The 15,470-nt window shown below is 34.4% G+C and overlaps 1 protein-coding gene across 2 annotated transcripts in view; it reads right to left on the bottom strand.

The window, feature by feature from the left end:
- The window catches only part of XPR1 (xenotropic and polytropic retrovirus receptor 1), a 198,181-nt gene that overhangs the window by 162,456 nt on the left and 20,255 nt on the right, over positions 1–15,470 (bottom strand). For both annotated transcript variants that reach the window (XM_031936982.1, XM_031936983.1), the window contains exon 2: positions 3,264–3,315. In XM_031936982.1, coding sequence (XP_031792842.1) covers positions 3,264–3,315 — 52 coding nt within the window. The remainder of the gene's footprint in view (positions 1–3,263; positions 3,316–15,470) is intronic.

Below are 15,470 nucleotides of genomic sequence, written 5' to 3'. Positions count from 1 at the left end.
GCCTTCTCAGACCTATGATGGGCCTGTCTGTTGTCCTCCATGTGATACTCATTTTTAGTTCAAAGTCAATGGGGTTACATAGCTTATGCCACAAAACAATATTATAAAATGTTAGTTTTTTTAAAAATGGGTCTTTGTTTTCAGGGGAAACTCACAATAAGTACAATAGTTATGCTATTTCCTAAAAACAATCTAGCCTGCTTTCATTATGTTCAACTCTGGTCCCAGTTCATTAAGCCCCCATTTGTCTTGTCTGTCCTAGATATATATATATATACACTATTAGACAAGCTCCATTGTGTGTCTATCCAAGTGCATGATAAACAATGAACAATAAGCATTCTTTAACCACTTGGTTTTTTCTGTGGACAAATGGGCCAAACCCTTTAAGTGATGACAGATCTCTTCAAGGATGCTCTGCTGTGTCTTGTGATGTGACAGAATCAATACAATGTCTGCCATAACAGAAGTCTCTTTCTTCATCACTGCACTATTCGATAAACTACAATGGTTCCCTGTGACTTCTAGGATCCAACATAAAATTCTTCATTGGATTTCTAAAGCCCTTCACAATTTGACTCCTTCCTACCGTTCAAAGCATCACCCAACATTCCCTACCAAGACCTTCCTGATTGTTCCTCAAATAAGAAAATCCCTCTCTCAATTACATACAATTTCCCCTAGTTTTCTCTCATACCTGGAACACTTTCTCTCTTCAACTTTCCAGGTTTCCTTTAAGAGACAGTTAAAATCCCACATCCTTCAAGAAACTTTTTCTAAAATCTATTAAAAGTACTACCTTCTTTCTGAGACTAACCAGTTTATCCTTTATGTCTTCTTTGTATGTTTGTTGTTTGCATGTTGTCTTCCTAATTAGATTGTAAATTCCTTGATAGCAATAATTATTTTTGCCTTTCTTTGTATCCTTAGTACTTAGCAGTGCTTGCTACATAGTAAGCACTTAAATCTTGATGAGTTGAAATAGACTTTATGCTAAATTATCTCCTCCATAATGCTGATGAATATTTTTTTCTGTTTTCTGTTTATTTATGTCTGATGCTTATTTATTACAGGGTCATTACAAAGGGTTTTTTTTTTCTTATTATGCCATTCAAAGGATCCTGAATTATCTCAATGTATAGATGAAACATACTTTACTATATAAGAACTTGTAATATTATATCTTGATCTGCCAAGTCAAATGCTTTCTCATAAGTAAGAAACAAGAAGCACAATACAAACCCTTATATCCTTGATGTCTTATAAATAATTGTGAGATGATTAAAAATGTTATCCATTGTTGATTATCACTTGTGGAAGCCCACTTGTTCCCTAATAATCTCCTAATTTAAAAGGCCCTCAATTTGTGTATTGGTGACTCTTAATAAGATTTTGTATAGATTGGAAAGAAAGCATTTAGGTCAATAGTTACTCATATTCTGTTAGTCAACTATTTTTAAAAATAGGGAATGAAGGAATATTTTAAGTATACAGGTAATGTGTTTCTATTTTTTTTTTCCTTGTGGCACTGAACCTCATGAGTCAGTTAAAAATTTTACATCGTACTATCTTCTGCTCATTTAAAATTAGTCCCCTGTAATTACAATAGTATGCCTTCTGGAATAGTGTAAATATAGATACCTTCATAATATTTTTTATTCATATAGATATCATTTTCATTAATTCTTAGATTCATTACATAATTAAACAAGCCAACTAATTTCCTGCTATTCTATACAATCTTGGCTATCTTTTTTTGTATGTACACAAAAGTAAGCTTTTGCTTACATTTATTTTTCTTTATTATTGTAGTCTACATTATTTAGAGGTGCATAAAAGTACAAACACACTCTATTCCTTTTGCACCTGCTCCAAGATTTAAGAAGATATATTTTAATTTTATAATTTTTCTTGACAATTACAAAGAGACAACCCAGCATGCAAATCAAGCCACCAGAAGCCAAAAGCTTGATAGGACAGCTTTCTGATCATGACAACAACAAATGAACAAACACTGTTGGGTAGCTTAGGGTAATTTTATTAGAGTACTATTACCTTTCTTTTATTTCTCCCATTTTTTGCTCTTTGATTACAGTTTGGGTAGAACTAAGATTTATGACTGCATGTGCCATACAACTTCAAATAATAAAAAATACTTTCTGACAAGAAGTTTTTTCATGTTTTAAACTTGCCAGTACACTTTGGGTGGTTGCCATTAAAAATTGATCTGCAGTTAACAATTTTCTATGCATTTTTGGATAATTGGCAAATAAAAGTAATAGATTATAAAAGTCCCTCTTAGTTTTCCTTAAGTTGTTTTTGGGTTTTGGGGGGTTTTTTTTTTGGTTTGTTTTTTTGCTGAGGCAATTGGGGTCAAGTGACTTGCCTAGGATCACACAGCTAAGAAGTCTTAAGTGTCTGAGACCAAATTTGAACTCAGGTCCTCCTAACTTCAGGACTGGCGCTCTATCTACTGCACCACCTAGCTGCCCAAAGGTGTTCAATTTTTAAAGCAGATCTCATAATAGTATAGGCAGTTAGAAAACAGTTATGGAGATATATATTTCCTCCTTGTGGATAACACTTAGAGAGAAGGAAATGGCAAACTACTCCAGAGTCATTGCCAAGTATCCAGTATCATTGTCTTATCCTTTTTTTTTTTTGACCATTGACATCAAGTTCAACATTAGGTACCAATTATCAAGTTTGGTAAAAATGTTCTGATGTTCCTGTGATACCACACATAAATGTGGATAAATGGAAGGTTGGAACAGTGATGAAACAATACTGTTCTCATCAAAATGGAGGTAAGTAGAAGAAGATGAATACATTTAAGGTAAAAATATATAGATATAGATAAGGAAGCACAACATATAGATTAATTCTAAAGTGACATTAGAGTATTATCTGAGAAAAGAAAATTAAGCTATCCTAATGGTCTATGAGTACATCAATATTAAAGCCACAGGCTTAGACTAAGAGAAAACTAGACCAAATGATTTAGAAAACAATATAAATATATAAAACATATATATTACACAAATATAAAGCATAAAGAATATTAATAAGAGCATATTAAATATAAATACAAAAAACAAAAATAGTAGCATATATCTAAAAGTTTTACATTTGAGATTTTAAGGGATCAATAAAATCAGAAATTCAATCTAACTTTGTAATTTAAAAGGTTTGGGTTTTTTTTTTTTTTTAAATAGAGAATTATATTTACTCCTTATATAAATTCAAGGGAATTGGTTCCTTACCTTCCATAGACGGTGCTTGGTCCTGGGCTGAATATAGCATATCCTTAAAAGCCTGTGAAAGGAAAAAAATATATATGAAAAAAAAAGTTTGGCAGGCACATGTTTATGAATGAATATATATCTTAACATTGTAAGTTTTATTTGTACATTACGTTACCATTACAAAGTTTGACTCATAAATAAAAATTATTTTCAAATCTCATCCTATCAAATTATAAAATTACAGGTTTTATGATATGGATCAACCAATATGCTTTATAACAGTAATTCTCAAATACTTTTGTTTGCTCACTACTTAGTATATTATTCCATGGTCTGGCCTCAAGTTTCTCTCCCTACTCCAATCGATCTTGCATTCAGCTGTCAAAGTCATTTTCCTAAAGGAAAGATCTAATCATATCAACCTATTTAACTTCAGCAGCTCCCTATCACCTCCAAAATCAAGTATAAACTCTTCAACTTACTATTTAAAGTTCTTCAAAACCTAGACCTCTCCTCCCTTTCTCATTAGTGACACTGGCCATATGGCAGATTACTTCATCCAACATTCCTTCTCCCATCTCTGTGACTTTTCATTGGTGCTCTAATCCTCATACCTGGAATGGCCTCACTTATCCCTTCCTGGACTTATCTGCTTCCTGGATTTATTCCTTGTCTTTCTTCAAGACCTAGCTCAAAACCTTTCAGCAGGAAATCTTTCCTGGTCCTATTCCATCCATCAGGCCCCAATGCCTGACTTCAGAGATTAACTTCCATTTGCACTGTAAATATTGTATTATGTACAGTTTAGCCTGTTATTTCCCCCTTAAGTGCCCTGAGGATAAGAACCATGTGCTTCACTTTCTTTATATTTCCAAGGCAGAGCCTAGCCTATAGTAGGTACTTAATACACATACACTGACTTTTGCATACCAATATGACTGTAAACATAACTTTCAATCCTATTTGAAGCACATTTAGAAAACTTCCTGATATACATCCTTAAGAACTGCTTTACTCAAATCCAATCCATATTAAACAACTCCCCAGAATGGAGAGACAAAAAATATGAAAAAGAATAAATACAGCCATGTGGCTATAATCACTTCCTCCCCAAACCTATTCTCTTTTCTAATATAGTATCATTTAGATAGAGTCAGTCATTCTGAAATGTAAAGTTCTATAAGATATTTAAAAAAAAAAAATCCAACAGGCTATCTTTTTTTTGTTATTCCCAACTTAAACTCAAGGAGATTCTGAAAACTATTGAGTTAATATTTTATTCAACAATAATCTATACTACAATGTGTTTAGACATAAATTTAAATTCATGGTCTAGCCATTCTTTAGAGTGTTACTTGTCTTAAAAAAAAAGAAATACATTCAAGTGCTATAAAAGGACATTCCTTTGTCCTGCTACCTCAAAACTTAAAATAAGTATATGGTACTATTAAACTAGGGATTTCAAAGTAATAAGTAATTAAAAAGAAAAAAAAAATGGAGAGCTATTACCTCAGTATACAAAAAGTCAATGCAAAATGAAGAGAACACATACCTTTGAATTAGGAAGATTGGGTTCTATCTTGCCTCTTAACCATACTGGCCTAGGACACTAAAACCAGAACACTTAAACTCTAAAATACTCTAAGCCATCACTGGTCCCCAAACTGTTTTCAAACTTTTTTGATGACACACCACTATCAGTTAAAAAAAAAAAAGTCAACTTATCCCTCCAATGTATTTGTTTACTTATTCATGAGTTACACATATAGAATATGATATATGTACATGCACTCTAAAATTCACTCCTCTGTTGCAATGCCTCCTCCCCTCTCATTAAAGAGGGAGAAGAGTTGATGAATCTTCCAGATGTCCACTTAAGGAGAGAGCTCAGGGCAGCCATTTCATCATCTCTCATCCAAATGGAATATGTCATCATGCACACAGCTACACTCCTACCCCTAACCCAACCTTTCCTGTCCTACATCTCACTGCCCTGCTTTTTCTCCCTCACTGGATTGGGAGCTCCCTGAAGGGTAAAATCTGTCTTTTCTCCTTATATGTATCTCCAGTGCTTGTCATATAGTAAGTATTTAATAATTATTTATTGGGTATTAACTTACTAATGTATATATATATATATATATATATAATGTATATATATATATACATACATATTATAAAACTTTAAAAGATAAATATTAAAATCATGAAATAATCATTTATCTAAAATCATTAGGAAGTCCCTGGAATGTACAAGTATACTAACTTGAGAGAGAGGGAGGATGACATGGTGGTTCTTTCATTTTCAGAAAATCTCTTAGAAGATAAATGGAAGATGAAATAGACGCAGTAAGTGGTAAAGTGAATAGATGATGGGGACTTAAGTCAATAAGACTGAGTTTAAATTATGCCTCAGAAATTTACTGCTATGTGATCCTAAGCAAGTCTAACCTCTGGCTTCTTGAGTTTCCTCAACCGTAAAATGAGGAACATAATATCATCTACCTTGTTGTTCTATCTGAGAATCAAATGAGATATTTACTTAAAACAACAACAAAAAGCACTTAGCAGAGTGCCTGGCAGCTGGCAGGAGCTAGTTTCCCCTTCTCTTTCCTTTTCTCCCCATGCTTCCCTCCTCTCATCCAATTGCAAAAGTCAGGTCAGAGGTAATAAAGGTCTGACCTACAATAATGGCCATGTGAATAGAAAGAAGGAGGCAGGTATAAGAGGGGTGCTATAGATACAGAAAGAACAAGATTTGGCAAGTAATTAGTAAAATAAGAAAGAATATGGAATCTTAGATGATACTAAGGAAGCCAACCTGAGGTGGCCACAAGTATATATAAGGTCCCTTACAGAAATAGGGCAATTCACAAGAAGTTTGGATTAGAGATGGGATTAAGTGAGAGAAAGGTTCAGAAACCAGATTGCAATGTGTTGTGAGAGTATGATGAGGTTAAGATGAGGCAAGTTATAAATGGGCTAAACTGCCCTAAACAATCAATCACTAAACAATGGAAGAAAGGAAGAACTTGCACAGTGGAAATAATCAATGGAGTAAAAGAATTTTGAAAGACTGAAGAGTGAGTGTGTAAGAGATAAAATTCTACTATTGGCTATCACCAGAAGAATGGTATGCAATCCACCTTCCCATAGTGCCAATTACACATTCCCTGGAGTCAAGCCATATCACTGCTCCTGCCCCTACCACTTGTCCCCTCCCCCATTTTTTACAGACCATGGTCTTTGGCAATTCTTTAAATCCAGCTTTTGACACACAACAGCTATGACCCTTTTTAGGCAACCCTCTAATCTACATATTGCAGGATCTGAGTTGTAGAAAGCATTCCCCCTTCTGTGAGTTCCCTGTCAATAATATTATAGATCTATTTTCTATACCTATCTCTCTCCTTTTAATAGCCTCTGGACCTCAATCAATAATTAACTAAGCACTGAAGTTCCACATTGTTAAATAAATAAAAACCAGGAAAAAAATGTTATCTTTATAACCCTAAACAGAAATTTTAAAACATGATTTTAGACACATGCATATTTCAAATTATAAACTCGTATTCTATTCAGTCATTATAATCCTTCAGAATTTCAAGGACTATCTGATAATATGAAATTAGTGACATATATTTCAAAAACTCTGAGAGCTCTACAATTGTAAAAATGTTCAAGAAAGCAGAAAGAGCATCATTTTGATTTCAACAGCACTTATTACATTTGATCTCATTACAAAGATAACAGTGATCATATTCTCACTAAATGATAAATAACTATATAAAACATTTTTTAAAAATTCTATTTTTTACCCCAATATATTTCATTTTCAGTGAGAGAGAGAATGGCAGGCCTTTAGTCAAGACCCATCTTCTTGAGTTCAAATCTGGCTTCAAAGATTTACAAGCTATGTGACCCTGTGCAAGTGACTTAATCTTTGTTTTCTCATCTGTAAAAAGAACCGGATAAGGAAATAGCAAACCACTCCACTATCTTAGCCAAAAAAATCCCAAATGGAGGCAACAAAGAGTAGGAGTGTGATCAGAACCTAACAGGTGGGAAAATCCTAACTCTCTCTATAATTCTGTGCTTCAGTGTTGTTTGGTTGCATCTGATTCTTTGCGACTTGTGGGCCATGGCACTCAAGTATTGCCCATGGAGTTTTCTTGGGATACACTAGTTTGTCATTCCCTTCTCCAGTAAATTAAGGCAAACAGAGCTTAAGTGACTTGCCCAGGATCACAAAACTAGTATCTGAGACTAGATTTGAACAAGTTTCTCTGACTCTAAGCAATATAAATACACAGATATATATATCCATATGTTACTATTGTTGCTGCTGCAGCAGTCTTTTCAGTCATGTCTAACTCTTCATGACTCTATTTAGAGTTTTCTTGGCAAATATTGTCCAGCTCATTTTACAGATGAGGAAACTGGGGCAAACAGGGTTAAGTGACTTGCTCAGGGTCACACAGCTAGTCAGTGTCTGAGGCTGCATTAACTCAAGAAGGTGACTCTTCCTGATTCCAAGTCCAGTGCTCTGTCCACTGTGCCACCTAGTAACCCAGACAGTCTGACAGACACACACACAGATACAAAGGGGAGTTAGGTCACCAACAGCTGGAGAAATCAAGAAAGATCTCATTCCCAAAATCCCCCAGTGTGAATGACTGAAGCTATTCTCTCAGAAGAATTTCCTCACCTGTAAAATGAGGGGGCCACACCAGCTGGTTTCCAAAGATCCCTTTTTCAACTCCTAAATTCAATGCTTTTAAATCAATTCCATGTTTCTACACTTCCCTATTAAGTAGAGGCAATAAACCCAGCTTTGTTTCCTAATAGAAAAATAGAAGAAAAATTAGGATCTAACAACAGAAAGACTCTGAAAAGCTTAGCTCTGGACAAATTTTGTCAAGCTTAGCTCCGGTGATTTTGTCAAGCAGGAAAGTCAAAAGAAATACGTGCTGCTGCTTCTCACTAGTCCCTAGGGACCAGATCTATAGAAGCCATCAGAGAGCAAATGGTCCAGAGAGAAGACAAGGGAAGAGGAACAACAATGCATAGCAGCACTGACCCATGCTAGAATATACTCCTCATTTCCCTGTGTTCACCTGTTCAGTCCCTATCCATCCTTTAAAGACCACCTCAAGTACTAGCACTTCCTCAGTTGGTAAATGATCTTTCCCCAGAGACAGAGACTCTGAAGAAAGGGGAAAGGAAACAAATAAGCATTTAAATAGCATCTGCTATGTCAGGCATTAGTATATACTAAATTCCTTTTTTTTTTTTCCTTCTGAGGCAACTGAAATTAAATAACTTGCCCAGGGTCACACAGCTAGGAAGTGTTCAGTGTCTGAGGCCAGATTTGAACTCAGGTCCTTCTGACTTCAGAGCTGGTGCTCTATGCCATTTAGCTGCCCCTATGCTTTTTATTTTTTAAAATAAAATTCTTTCTCTTCTGATCCTCACAATAATACTGGGAGATAGATACTATGATTGTTCCCATTTTACAGTTTAGAAAGCTGAGGCAAACGGAGATAAAATGACTTGCCCGAGGTTGATTCCAGGCTCAGCACTGAATCCAATGTATCCACTAGCTGCCAAAAGTGCATTTTGTTTCTAATCTCTCCAATTCATTTATATAATACTGTATACTGTCATTATCGTTTGGGGTATTTATACAAAGTCCAGGAATTTGACCACTAATATTTCTCAAGAAAATAAAAAGTTATCATAAATATATTATCCTTTCCTCAAACTTCATAGATTTTATTCATTTCTACAAACATTTAAGTAGTTGCTATGTGCAAGTCCGATTCCTTGCATGACAGAAAGAAAGGGCTTACTTTCAAATAATTCATAAGCTCATAATGGGAAAGACAAGCACACAAAGAATCAACATGATGAATGAAAACGAAAGGCCCTGGCCAAGTGCTCTGAGGAATTTGAAAAGATATTTTGGAATATCAGACAAGACTTTCTTAAACGAAAGGACAACACCCTGTAACTTAAGAAAAAGCAGGACTTCAACAGACAGAAGCAGGAGGGAAGGGAAATAGAGAAAAGTCCTTTCTGGATGGAGGGCAATGAGAGCAAAAGGCATGAAGATATTAAGAAAGACGACCAGAAGTTAAAAAATAAAAATCCAAGATAACTGGAACTAAGACTAAATGACAGGAAATATATAATGACATAGATTGGCACATAACTTAGAGCCAGGCTATCTATAAACACCCTTCAACACCAGGATTAATAACCAAGTTTATTATTAATCGATAAGCAATAAGAAGTCCTTAAAAACTGAAGAGAGGAGTAAGGCCATCAAAGCGCAGCATCAGCAATAAGGTCAAAGAAGAGGGATATAACCTGGAGGCAGAAATGCCATGGGCAACTAGTTGAGTTAATGCTGGTAAGTGGTTTTGGTGAGATTTGAAAAGAGGGACTAAGTATTTCTCATGCTTCAGATTTAATATGCCATTTCTCATCTAATAGGATTTATTAACCAATTAAATTTGAGGGATGAGGGAAAAAGAGGAGTCAAAGATGACCCCTAAGTTATAAGTCTGAGAACCAGACTGCCAGTTTGGGAGAGAACGATGAGCTGCTTACTTTTGGATATGTTGAATATGAGGTGGCAGCAAAGATGACCACATGGAAATCCACCCAAAAAATTACAAATATGAGACTGGAGGCTCTAGAGAGAGGTTGAAGATAAAGATAAAGATTTGGGCTTCATCTACATAGAGGTGATATAAAAGCCATGGGAATAGATGAGATCGCCAAGGAAGAAGGTCAAGGACAAAATCTTGGTGGACAAATCTCCTTTCCTAATACTTTCCTGGGAACTGGGGCAAATGTTGCAAAGGGCACAAAAATTGAGGGACACTGGTAAATTAACCAGTATATTGCCTGCTTTGGTTTAAATATGTAAAATAATAACAGACTACATTCCAAGCAGTTACTCCAGGGATTATCTTCGTTTCAGGCTAGGTGAGATAACAAAGAGATGGACATTCTATTATAGTTCCCTTCTTAATATTTACTAATACAGTTTTGGGGATATCTCTGTTAAGAACATGATAGTCATTTATATAATTTAGGCCACTCCCCTTGCCATTACATTCAATAAACACACTGAGTTTCTTATGACACTCCCACTGCCCTAAAAACTGTCAGGAACAATGGTCCTAAGCATTTGCAGTCAAGCATCTACAACAGTCAGAAGTTCCCCAAGGAGGCAATGGTAACCAGAGTGGGACTCCACGAATCACTCTAAGAAGCAATCTTGGAGAATCCCCTTAGTATATTATATACCACAAGTTTTCAGGACTTTCTACCAGATTCCACTTCCAGTCAAGCTATCTATGAGACGGTTTCCATCAAAAGTCCATTAAAATAAAAGGCAGAAGAGGAAAGCAGAAGAACCACAAAGAAGGAGCCAGGAGACCTTCTTCTGGCTCTTTTGTAACTCCCTATGAGATCTTGCACAAGTCATTCACCCTTGCTGGATTATAAAATGTGGCATTCAAACTTAGGCAATAGCTGAGATCTCTGCTTACTCTAAAATGGCATAATTCACATTTTAACAACTGAGTGTCTTTAAAACTGAGAGCTTTGAAATGACTGATCCTTAATCAAAACAGTGGTATTTCAACTAGAATTATTTCATTATAAAGGCCTTCATTTCCAAGTTATAAAACTGCTTGAAAAAAGTGTGTGGACATAACATTATTCTCATCCCCGTTTCATTTTAAAGGTATAAATGAAAATTATGTATCTCCACTGAACAAACTGAAAAAATTCCAATTCACTCTTTTGGTGAAATTTATCAGACTGAAAAGTAATCAATTCAGCATTTCTTGGCAAGGAACTGGAAATTGAATGGATACCCATGAATTAGGGAATGGCTAAATAAGTTATTATATATGATGTAATAGAATATTATTGTTTTCTAAGAAATGATGAACAGAAAAAGGACCCACATGTGCAAAAATATTTGTAGCAACTCTTTTTGTGGTGGCAAAGAATTGGAAAGTGAATAGATGCCCATCAGTTGGGGAATGGCTGAATAAGTTATGGTACATGAAAGTAATGGAATATTATTGGTCTATAAAAAAATGATCAACAGGCTGATTTTAGAAAGGCCTGGAAAGATTTACACAAACTGATGCTGAGTGAAACAAGGAGAACCAGAAATACAGTGTACACAGTAACAGCAAGAATGTGTGATAATCAATTATGAAAGACTTGGTTCTTCTCAGTGGTTCAGTGATTCAAGGCAATCCCAAATTTCAGATAGAAAACACCATCTGCATCCAGAGAGACAACTATGAAGAATGAATCTAAATCAACACATGATATGTTCATTTTTTTTCTTTTTCTTGCATGTTTTTTCCTTTTGTTCTGATTTTTCTCTTCTAACACAATTCATAAAGAAATGTGTATTAAAAAAATGAATGTACATATATGATCAGAAAAATAAAAATTTTACAAAAAGAAAGAAAAGAAACAACAAGCAAGCTTGAATTGATGCTTAGTGAAGTGGGCAGAACCAGAAGAAAACTGTACACAGTAACAAGATTGTGTGATGATTAACTATGATAGGCTATGTTCTCAGCAATATCATTGTATTCAAGACAATTCCAACAGACTTGGGATAGAAAATGACACCTGTATCCAGAGAAAGAACTATGAAGACTGAATACAGAAACTACTTTCATAGTATACTTCCTTTCATACTACTTTTAACTTTTTTTTGCTATTGCTTTTTCTTTTTCCTTTTCTGATTTTTCTTTCACAACATGACTAATATGGAAATATGTTTAAAATGACTGTATATGTATAATCTATAGCAAATTGCTTGCTGTATTGGGAAAGGGGAGGGAAAGGAAGGAGGGAAAAAAAATTTGTAGCCCAAAATCTTACAAAAATGAATGTTGAAAACTATCTTTACATGTAATTGGAAAAATAAAATATTATTTAGTGAAAAAAAGAAAAGTAATCACATCACCATTTCTTAAGGATAAACTTAATTCTTTATAGCACAGAAAAAGTATGTCACTATTACAAGGTACTACTGGTACCTGGGCAGTGACTAAAAGAACAAAAGTCCAAAAAGCCCAATCTACAGAATTCTACCTAATCTTTGTTAAATTTATTGAATTGTTTAAACAGCTAATGACAGTTCAAATTCTATTGGGTTTTTTCCCAACAGAACAGAGAACATATCACCACTTAATCTAGTACCACATTCTACACTTAAATTCAACAAGAGCTTAAATGGATCTCTCTGCTTCCAATCTCTTTCCTTTTCAATATATCCCATCCAGTAATAATAGTAATTCATAGGAAACATGAAGCCTACTTTTCAATCACAAAAAGATTTAAACTACATTGTCTCAATTGGTCCTCAAAATAATCTAGTAAGGTGGGTAGATAATGGAAACTGAAGTGTAGAGAAAGACCAAGTGATTTTCTCAAAGTCACACAGTAAAGCTGTGACTGGAATCTAGAGATTCAAATCTAGGGTTCTTTCCATACCAATCTTCCTCATCATCATTTTCAACACAAAACTTTTTCGGAAAATTACAATAGTCAAAATCTATGATGCTCAACTTTTTCCATAACTGGGCTTCAAAATTAACATACTCAACTCTACATGCTACACCAATTTTGCCCTTATAGCTGTGTTTGAGTTTTTCTAAACCAATATAAACCAATGAACATATCTTCACCTTCATTCCCAATACAATCTAATCTATATTTAACCCTTCACCTTTCCTATCAGTCTGAAAAAGAGGTATGTCTTCTTTTCTAAATTCTTTCCCTATACTCATTCTTTGTCTCCTTTGAACTTCACCTCAGTCTTTCGTGACAGGTGCATTCTTTTTTACCTTGAAATGTTTCACAGATCTTCCTATCTTAAAATATAAATATAAAGTGTTTTTTTTTCTTGACACAGCTGTCCTGATTACTGTCATATGATTTCTCTCCTCCCTTTCATTGCCAAAATTATGAGTCATGTAACCTACAACCACTGCCTTATATTCTCCTCTCTCACTTCCTGTAATCTGCTTATATATTCACCACTCTGCTTATCTGTTCTCTCAAACAGTGGTAAGAATTTGGTATTACTTGTCTGCCATATTTGGAGAATATTTAATACCTTCCTTTTAATCAGTTGTAATGGTCTTTTCTCAATATTCATCCTCCAAGAATCTCTCTGGAGCATTTGGTGATACCACAAGAATCTAGAAGTGTCTAGCTGATGCAATGAGTAGAGTGCTAGACCTGGAAACATCAAGATGAACTTCAAATTCAGCCTCAAACACTAATTGCATGACTCTGGGCAAATCACCTAACCTCTTTTTGCCTCAATTTCCTCCACTGTAAAATGAGAATAATAACCTCCTTTGAAGGGTTATTGTGAGGACTGAGATAATATTTAGCACAATGCCTGCACATAATAGGTACCATCTTAATATTTATTTTCCTCTCTTCTTTCTATTCCCTTCTCAAAACTCACTTATCTCTTGATTTCTAAATCATCCTAGTTCACATCTTGCCTTTCTAATATCTTTTATCTCCTTTATTGAAATCTCGATCCTTTGTTGGTTTCTCAAATCTGAAAAATTGCTGATCTCTCACCTTTGTTCCAAGTTCCCCAAATCCTTACTTGCCAAAAGGACCTCTCTTCTTATCTCACCATTACCTCAAATCCAAAATGCACAAAATCTGTTTGATCATCTTTTCTCTTCCAAAACTCTCCTTTATAACTTCTCTCAATGTTTTGTCTCCCAGGTAGAAACTGGGAAATACCCCCAAAGCTCTCTTCTTTAACCCCTCCCATCTTTATCTGTTACCTTGTCTATCTAGTCTCTTCTAACCAAATAGTGTATCTACACTTAGCTCCTGAGATTAAACTTGTCCAAATTAAGTCACTTAAACTCTCAAAGTCCCAGTTTTCCTGTTTTAAAATGGGAATAAAATTCTGTATTATCTGTTTCATAGATATGGTATAAGAAAAGTCTTCCATAAATTTTGAGATGTTCTATATGTTATTATTACATCTCACTGCTCTCTCGCTTCTTTAATATTACTTAAAAATTATTCTAGATAGTCATTAAAATACCTACAGATAAAACTGATTTATACTAAAAATTAACTGCTCACCAAACTGCTCAAATAGAGTAAGATAACAAAAACAGGAAAAAAGGAAAATCTTTTATTTATTTACACACTATCTTCAATCCTTCAAGACCCTTTCTATGACTGAAACTTTACATCACTGAAATTATTCTGAATTCCCAATTTTTTAATTATCAAATTATTCAATAAATCCTACTTCATAAAATTGCAAACTAGTTTTTAATCTTTATGGACCATCTATCATCACTTTTTACCTAAGCTTTCCCTCCTCATTATCTTCTTCTAATCTATTCAATAAATCTTCTAATTGCTTTTCTCTGATCCTTTCTTTGATATACCCTGGAATCTGAACGAGCAAATTTGGTATGGATTTAGCTACTTACTCCATCCTACACGTTTTTCTTCTGTCATTTTAGAACTTTCTAGATGTAATTAAAAAAAAAAAAAAACCCAATTCCTCTAAGAAATGTAATTCTGAACCAAAAGACCTTTTTCAAAGGGGATTTCTTCCAGATTATGATATTTCCACATCCCTTTTTAATGATTATACTTCCATTATTCTACAAATCAATTGCCAATTCAGCCACTAGAGGTCTCAAGTATCCAAGAAAGAAGTCTACTCCAAGCCTCAAACAACTAATAAGCATTTATAATAATGATAACAAGTAACATTTATTTAGTACTTATTTTGTACCATGCTCTATGCTAACATTTTTACAATTATCATTTTATTTGAACTTCACAACATCCCTGCAAGGTAGATGCTATTATTATCCCCATGTACTGATAAAAACAAAACAAAACAAAAACAAAATTGAGGCAAAGATTAAAGTACCAGTGGCACACAGTGTCTGAAGCAGTTTTTCTGACTATCAGCCTATAACTCTATCCACTGTGCCACCTAGCTGTCTCAACAAGCCTCTAGCATTAAAGCACAAAACCGTTGTTAAGCTTCATCATTCTGGCATCAGTATCTCTCCAATACACATTTACTAAGTACTTGAACCTGAATTCTTATCCTAAAATACTTCAGCATTTTGTGATCATGGTCAAAAAATCAAACAAAAAACA

The sequence above is a fragment of the Sarcophilus harrisii genome, chromosome 4, assembly GCF_902635505.1.
Source record: "Sarcophilus harrisii chromosome 4, mSarHar1.11, whole genome shotgun sequence".
Lineage (NCBI taxonomy): Eukaryota > Metazoa > Chordata > Mammalia > Dasyuromorphia > Dasyuridae > Sarcophilus > Sarcophilus harrisii.
Note: the sequence above shows the minus strand (reverse complement) of the source record. Positions and strands in the feature narration are given on the sequence as shown.